We start from the raw sequence: 8,104 nt of genomic DNA on the forward strand, positions 1-8,104 counted from the left end.
TAGCTTTGAGTGGCCATCTGACAGAATTCAGAATTCAGAATTCAGAATTCAGAATCTCTGGGGCCAGAGATACTAGATGATAAGTCAGCACAAGAGCAATCTTCTACTAGCTCACAAGAGTCAACTGATAAATTTTCAAGAATTCTGTGAGCCAGTAGTTAACTTCAGTAAACATAGCCCTAATTAAAATTAATTATTTAAGTTTAATAATTAGATAAAGTACTAAAAACAAAGCAATAAATACTTTATTGCAAACCCTCTGTCGGTTCTCAACAGTGTTTTTAATCTGGATGCCTGATAAATGATATAACTTATTCAGGATACATATCCTTGCCTTGATGGATTAGAATTTTTTTTTGTGGCATTAGATCATCTGTTGAAAATAATATTTCTAGTGATGTCACTTAAAGTAATCCAGAATTTTCCCTTTGTTCTTTAAAGATTTTATAGGACTTGATATATTATACTTTGCTACTATTTCAAGAATCAATGATTATTTATGAACAGTTGAATATGTAATTATAAATTGATACAGACATATAATCTAAGGGTCTTGATGGCCATAACCAGATTAATTTCTACCAAAAAACCCACAATTCTTAATCTACTAGAAATATTAAATAATTGTTAACCAATATTCTTCCTCAGTAGTATCCTCTACTGTACAATACTTTTATAGTTAAACTAAGATTTAAAATCTTATATTAAAAAGTTCAAATATTGATTTTTGAGTATACTTTCCCTCTACCTTTCATATTGTGGAGTCCCATTTCTATGAGTATTAGAAACCAAATGGAAAAATTACATTTTACTGAGACAACATGTGATCTTCAAAAATGTGATCAGTTCCTTTTTCAAAGCTTACATTAATGCATAGTCTTATGAACAACTATTGGACTTAAGTTGCTCCAAAAGGAAACATTATTTTTTTCATATTCATTTCATACATTAAAGTTCTGAAACTTAGTCAAATGATTTATGAGTGCACAGGTAGTTCTACACATTTCATGGGAAATTTTGATCCTACCAAAAGCTACATATTTATTTAGATCAGTGAATCTCATTCATAGTTTGTAAAGATACTCATTTACACATAATTGTAGCAAGACAAAAGATCTTTAAAAAAAAATCTCTTTCCCCATGATTCCCTGGCAGCTACAATTCTGGTAAAATGGGCAAAACCACTTGAGGGGAGTTAACTGAAACTGACTTGCTCTAAGGTGGTCCTATCGATTTCCTTAGAAGCTTGAGGCCAACGATTTTCTCTGTACTTGCGCAGGTCTCCTGCTTGTTTGCAGATAGTTGGCCTAAGTGGATTGAATAATAGTGCATAAAATATGCTTTATTCAAAATGTAACATACATATATACATATTACATGAAAGATGATAGTCCAGATTGTGATTTTTGAATAATACCTGGAAAGACTACAATTGATAATAAGGCCATTAATAATTTTCTTTGCATTAAGAAATTGATTTTGAAATCCATCTGAGATTCTTTAACTTCCCATTTTATATCTCTTTGCCTTGATTTGAATTCTACAGATATTTTATAAAGTTTTCAAAAACTTACTATTAAAATATTATCATTTAATAACTGTAATTTTATAAAAATTTAAGAAAATGAGATTACCAATATATTGAATTACACAATTTGAATTACACAATCATCTAGTACTGTTTATGAAATGCACATGTACAACCTATTAGAGTGAAAAAGGCAACAAAGAAACAAGGATGATAGAATAGTATGGTTAGACTTAAATACTGTGATTTCTACTTGGGTAGTAACTAGAATTTAGCCTACCTCTCTGCTGCTACTTTTCTGAAGGACCTTATTAGAAGTTTAGAAACCTATGGCATGCTCAGAAAATCTCTGAATTCACAAGATGTTACTGCGTACCAATTTCCAAAAAAAACCACACTTTTTTGGGGGGGGGTTATGGAACACTAATATGAAAAGTTAAACCAAGGAAAACTAATAAACTTGTACACTGAAGAATTTGGTTAAGTTCTTTTTCTCCCCCAACTTTTCATATTGGATCTGTGGTATTTAAGACCTTCTCAGCATCCTAATTTTAACATTGATAGCTTGATTTTAAAATTATAGTTTAAGATATGCTGATGCAGGAAAAACAAAAGGGGTCTTCACAAATCTTCCATCTGAATTTCTAGATTTTATACTCTATACTTTTCAAAATACCCTTGAAATTTATGTCAATATTATCAGTGTCTTTGTTATTGGAGAAACTCAAATATGCTGATGTTTGACTACCGCACACAGCTCAGTAAATCAGAATCATGGAATTTTAGAATTAAACGTATCAGCAGATCCAACCTCCTCATGTTCAGATGAGGCATCTGATGTCTGGTCTGGAACCCAGGGCTCCTGGTACCATATCAACAACAGCACTCCATTTAGAACCCAGGCTTCCTGTTTTCAGACCACAAAGCTAAACTCTTTTCCTGAAGTCACAAAAACAGGCTGCTCAGTCCTCTTCTGTGTGCTGGGAAAAGCTGTTCACCAGTCGTGCAGGGAAAAATTAAAAACATAAACAAAAAACATACCAAAACAGCCTTCACAGAGCCTCAGCAAAAAAACTGTAGGGTGACTGAAGCAGCCTTCCGAGGCACTGTGGTCTTCTCTGTTTCTGAAGTTCTTCTAAACTGTCAATTATATCTGTGTGTAAGCCCCGGGGACAACATATGCCCAGTTTTTCTTGTAGGTATTTTTATTCCAATTCCTTTTCCCCACTACTTCTTTATTTTATTATTATTATGTTCTGTTAGCCATTGTATAGTACATCATTAGTCCTTGATGCAGTGTTCAGTGATTCAGTAATTAAGTATAACACCCAGTGCTCATCACAGCACATGCCCTCCTCAATACCTGTTACCCTGCTACCCCTTCCCTTCACCCGCCTCCCCTCTGAAACCCCCAGATTGTTTCTCCAGGTCCATAGTTTCTCATAATTCATCTCCCTCCCTGGTTTCTTCCCACCACTTCTGGACAGATGCCAGTTGCTCTAGAGAGCATCGCCTCCTTCTAATCTTACTCCGCCTCCTTTTTCTGTCAACATCTCACTCCCTATCATTTGATGCTTCCTATCTCTCTCCCTCCTCCTCCGGTATTCAAGTCTGAAAGAGTTACTGAGTGAGAGAGGAACAGGATTAATAGCAGAGAATATGTACTAATTAGGAGTAAATGGCACAGGGCTGGTGGGCATGAAACTTTGATAAGCCAACTATTCTTGCCCCCACAACTAATTCATGCATGGATAATAGCAAAATATTTGTGTACTTTTGCCTTTCTTTTAGAATAGCACTTGTTAGATGGTAGCAAAATGGTTCTCTTACTTCTGTATAAACTGCAGAAGTTTTGTTTCACAGCAGTAACACAAGACTACTACCATCAGCTCTACTACTTCTAAAATTGAGGCTGAGCATCATGATGATCATGATATAATGACATAACAATATGGAAGTATAGAGCCTTAGTGTCAGGGGATACTTTCTATTAATTATTTGTTGGGAGTGTGGTATATTTGCTGCTGGGACATAATCTGACATGACAAACATAATGGATCCATAATGAGTAACAATTTGAAGTATAGTTAGAGGCTGGAAGTAATCTACATTTTTACTCATTCTATCCAGTTTTGTGTATTTTAGTCTAGATGGATAGGATTTTTCATTAAATCTTTGCAGTTATATCTCCTTCAGATGGAATGAGTGCTCTGATGTAAAACTCTCCTTTTTTGATTCTTACATTTTCCTACCAATTGATCTCAGAGTTTCACCAGCTATAGTGTGTCTCCTATACGGTAAGAATGGGAGTGAACTTGCAGTTCATGTTAAAAGACAATACATTTAGTCAGCTCATTGTCGTGTTTCATTCTTCCCCAGGTTAAACATTTTTGAAAAGTGATAAAAGAAATAAAGGAGTTACAACATACAAAAGAAAAAAGATCCTGATGCACAAGGAGAGGAGGTGAGAGAAGGGCTTGGGAAACATCCTTCTCTGTTCAGTTTTATAAAAGAAAATCCAACTCATGTTTGATTTACTAAGTGTTATAATTAAGATCGAAAGGATTGCATGCTGTATCTTAAATTATCCAGATTTTTTCTGCTGTGTAATATTTGAAAGTTTGTAAGATTATTCCCGCAAACGTATTTTTGCAGTCTGTCTCATCTCTGCATCCACAATTCCCGACAATTCTAGACAACATGTCATATCCAAGTAGTAAAATTCCATATAAGATGTCAGAGTAGAAAAGAGAGGGAAATTATTTAAGCAGTTTCATAAAGTACTATAGCTATTTTATCTGAGATGAGTTAAGAAAGTCTGCGATCATCCTGTATTATCAGGATACTTGACCTCCAAACACAGGCAGAGCATGTGACTCCACTTAAAGGGGTTGGAAATCTACCCGTGACTTGGGAGGGAGGCTTCAGCAGACTTTACATGGCCAGGACCTACTGGTGGTAAGATAATAGTTTGGAGAGTTTTTTCCCCTTTGAGATAGAATTGTATTTTTTCTTTATATTTCATAAACACAAAAGTTATGTTATAAGAAAAAGAAAAAGATATTCTTACCCTTGTAGGTCTATGTCAGGGCTAACATAGAGTAGAATCCAACACATGATTTAAACTGGGAATACATTAAATGGATCAATTGATTAATGATTAGAAGGCAATTAGAAAATAACTTAAGTCCAGTTTTAAGGTAAATAATTTATTCTCAAACTCAGGTGTTCATCTAGTTTTTCCTTGTTGATCAGGAAAACTATAAAAACAATTTCAAGCAAACTACCTGATGCAGGAACTATAAAGAAGCACAAACATTTAAAGGAAGTGTGAATTTTTTAAACTTTGAACAGGTACAAGTTTAGTTCTAGAATCTGATCAGAATTATTCTCTCTTTATTCTGGGCTAGTCTGACATCATGATAAAACAAGGAAACTAAATTGAATCCAGTATGTTAATTTTATATTGCAGAAAATAGAAAATGAAACTTAACAGGACTCTTTAGATATAACTACATTGTATGGGGCATATCTAAAACAATCTTTGATTGATTCTATGCAGTGTGCTTTATGGAAGGTGAAATATGAAAACACTATACTTACTCTGTTCCTGGCTGCCCCCACCAGATCTCATGCCTCTAGGTCTCAATAGTGTTCAGGTGAAAGGCTACATTCCTTGTCAATGGAGGGGAAATAAGGAGGCATTCTGAAAACTCCACAAATATATCTGGAATGTCTCAAATCAGCCCTTAAAAGCATCTGGATATTCTACCCATTTACTTTTAAAATTGATGCTATCCTTTTAAAGTTGACTTTAATAAAGTTGACTTTCCTTTATAACAATCATATGCAGTTTATAAAGCATTGCTTTTTAGAGTTATTTGCTAGAACTTAAGGAAAAGGAGAGTGGAATATCTGCTTGGATCTAATTTATATTAAATTTTTTTGAGTCATATGCTTTGAGACTACATAAACTTTATATTTCCCTAGAGATTATAAATAAAAGTAGATTTCTACTGAAAATATCTTAGTAAGCCAATTATTAAATATGAAGACTTGTTTCAGGGTTAAAGAAATTCACAATATGAATTCCAACATAACAGCTTTTGTACAAAAAGGATGATAGAATATAATTTAATGTTTATGTACTATAAGGTAAAAGAAATCAAGATATGCCATGTGGGTTGGACCATGAAGACAAGTATGAGACGTGTCCCAAAAAGGAATTGAGAGTGATATTAACTTATAATGTGAATGTGAAAGGCAAGCCAAGCAGAATGTACATCAGCTGTCTGATTGCTTCATTCCTTTAGAGCAGTTGTTCATCTGAAAATAGCTTTCAGATGAGAAAGGATGACTACAAAAGGATTAGTTACCATAGGCTTTTCTACACCCTTAGAGCTCCAGGTTTGTTATGACAGAATAGCAAGAATTTAAGGAAGTAAACTATAGAATATAAAATAACATCAGGAAGGATCTTTGTTAATGCTGAGCTATAGTAATGCTAAAAAAGGATTTTTATTGATACCATTTCCATGGATTTCCTTCATGATGGCTGATGCTTGCTGTTTTCTCTGCTTCACCATGGTATTATGTGAAAGCATGGTTTTTTTTGTTCCCTGTAGAAAATAAAGGAATGTTATTGAGGCAATGTGAAGAACTCATTTGGAGTGTTTTATAATCATCCTTTTGAAAGAGAGCATTTATTATTGCTTTCTACTGAGTGACTTTAATATGCATTCTCTATCTGGTGACAGAGCATGTTATTCATTGACAGGCAGTGTCACAGTGAACAGAAGATAATACTCAGAATTTCAGGCCCAGTCTTATCTATACACTTGTACAATGGTCACCAGGCAATGAGAAACAATGAAAGAGCTGCCTCCTGTCCCCTCCCTCTTTCTTTTCCACAGTGTATTTTAATCTGTCTTTGTTTCCTTGTTGGCCTTCATTTGTATCAGCATCACGGTACATCAGTTCTAGCAAACTGTAAGAATGAAGAAAGCACACTAGATTAAACCAGAACTCTTTGGCGGTGACATCTTAATATTAGCATCAACAGCTGTCCTTTAAAGCAAGAATGCCCATTTATGAGTCATAACTCTGAACCTCCCCAGACAACTGACTAATAAAACATTTTAGGAAACAATACACTCACCTTGCTCTTAGACCGTGCTTTTCAGCAGGGATGAGTCCCAATTTGTAGAGGGAAGAGTGGAGATGGAATATGGATGGCACTGGGGCCCGATGGTTTTTATCCCTGAGCTTGGGACGGCATGGTCCCTAGCTCTGACTCAAACTAGGGACTGAGCCTTTCTGAAGAGACTGGCATCCAGCTGACATCAACTGACTATATATAGCACCAAATACTTCAGCTACTCATATCTTCCTGGCTAAAGGGAGGAACAGAGAAAGATTAGGTTCTCTCCATTGTGTTTCTAGTTTGCGAGATGGTTGAATGAACATACAGAAAGTTTTTATGGAGCACCTTCTCTTTGAGGAGATGGTAGCCAAAAGGGATTTTTAAAACTTTTTAAGATGTGGATCTTATGCTACATCTTATTGAGGTGGCAAGAGACATACATGAATTAGACCAGAATGATAGGTCATTAACCATTAAAAAGAAAGTATGAGGAATATCTACAGAGTTTCAAGAATGAAGAAAGCAATGTGGAGTGGATGGGTAGAACCATTTCTTGGGTGGGAGTGAGAGAACTTATGCTAGATTCAGAAAAATGGGTAATATTTGAATGGCAAAGTGGGGAAACACTTGGAAATGGTATTAAAGATTGAGCCATGAAGCTATTTGAGTAAAAGCTTAGACTCATAACTGGGTCATACTTTTTGAAGAGACCCTATAAAGAACAGTGCCTACAAAGTTGACTAATCTTTGCAAGGTCTGAAGTCAAGGATTCTTGTTTGGGAGAATGACAGAATAATAGGTTTGGATGGTGGGCCTTGTTGGCTTCCTTGCTGGTCTTTGAACACTGAGGAAGTATGTTCTCATTTCTGGGCTTTTGCTTTTACTATTTCCTGCTAGCTGTAACATACTCTTCTTCTACCCATTTGGCTCACTCTTTCATGTAATCAAGACTCCACTCAACTACTGATTCCTTTTAAAGTGCTTCCCCAGTCACCTTGTCTAAAATATCACATGGTCCCATTGTCTGGTCCCTAATTTTGCTTCATTTTTATTTATATCTTTCATTAAGATTAAAGTCAAATGGAAGGAAGAAAAACACCAAAACAGAAATTTTAAAAAGACAGAAGTTTGTTTTTCCCACATATAAACTTAGTCCAGAGGTAAATAATCTAGGATTGGTGTGATTGACATAATCATCAGGGGCCCAATTACCTTCTAATTTTTTGCTCCATTATCCCTAAAATGCGGTCCCATTGGGCCTACATGGCTACTCCAGCTTTAGCCAGCACATTCATATTTTAGTTAGCAGAAAAAGGAAAAAGTAATGAGAAAGGCACACTGTCTTTTCTTCAAAAGATGTTCTGACATTGTTCAGATATCTTTTGCTTATATCCCTTTGTCCAGAACTTAGTCGAATAGCCATACAGAGCTTA

The 8,104-nt window shown here is 35.2% G+C and overlaps 1 protein-coding gene across 1 annotated transcript in view; it reads right to left on the reverse strand.

The window, feature by feature from the left end:
• The window catches only part of LOC111156110 (myozenin 2), a 37,003-nt gene extending 30,266 nt beyond the window's left edge, over positions 1 to 6,737 (reverse strand). The window contains exons 1-2 of the mRNA XM_022516733.1: positions 6,687 to 6,737; positions 6,057 to 6,147 (exon numbers count right to left, since the gene is read on the reverse strand). Coding sequence (XP_022372441.1) covers positions 6,057 to 6,132 — 76 coding nt within the window. The 5' untranslated portion in view covers positions 6,133 to 6,147; positions 6,687 to 6,737. The remainder of the gene's footprint in view (positions 1 to 6,056; positions 6,148 to 6,686) is intronic.
• Between the last annotated feature and the right edge of the window lie 1,367 nt (positions 6,738 to 8,104).

The sequence above is a fragment of the Enhydra lutris genome, unplaced genomic scaffold, assembly GCF_002288905.1.
Source record: "Enhydra lutris kenyoni isolate GAN:26980312 unplaced genomic scaffold, ASM228890v2 scaffoldscaffold3, whole genome shotgun sequence".
In the NCBI taxonomy this organism is placed as follows: domain Eukaryota; kingdom Metazoa; phylum Chordata; class Mammalia; order Carnivora; family Mustelidae; genus Enhydra; species Enhydra lutris.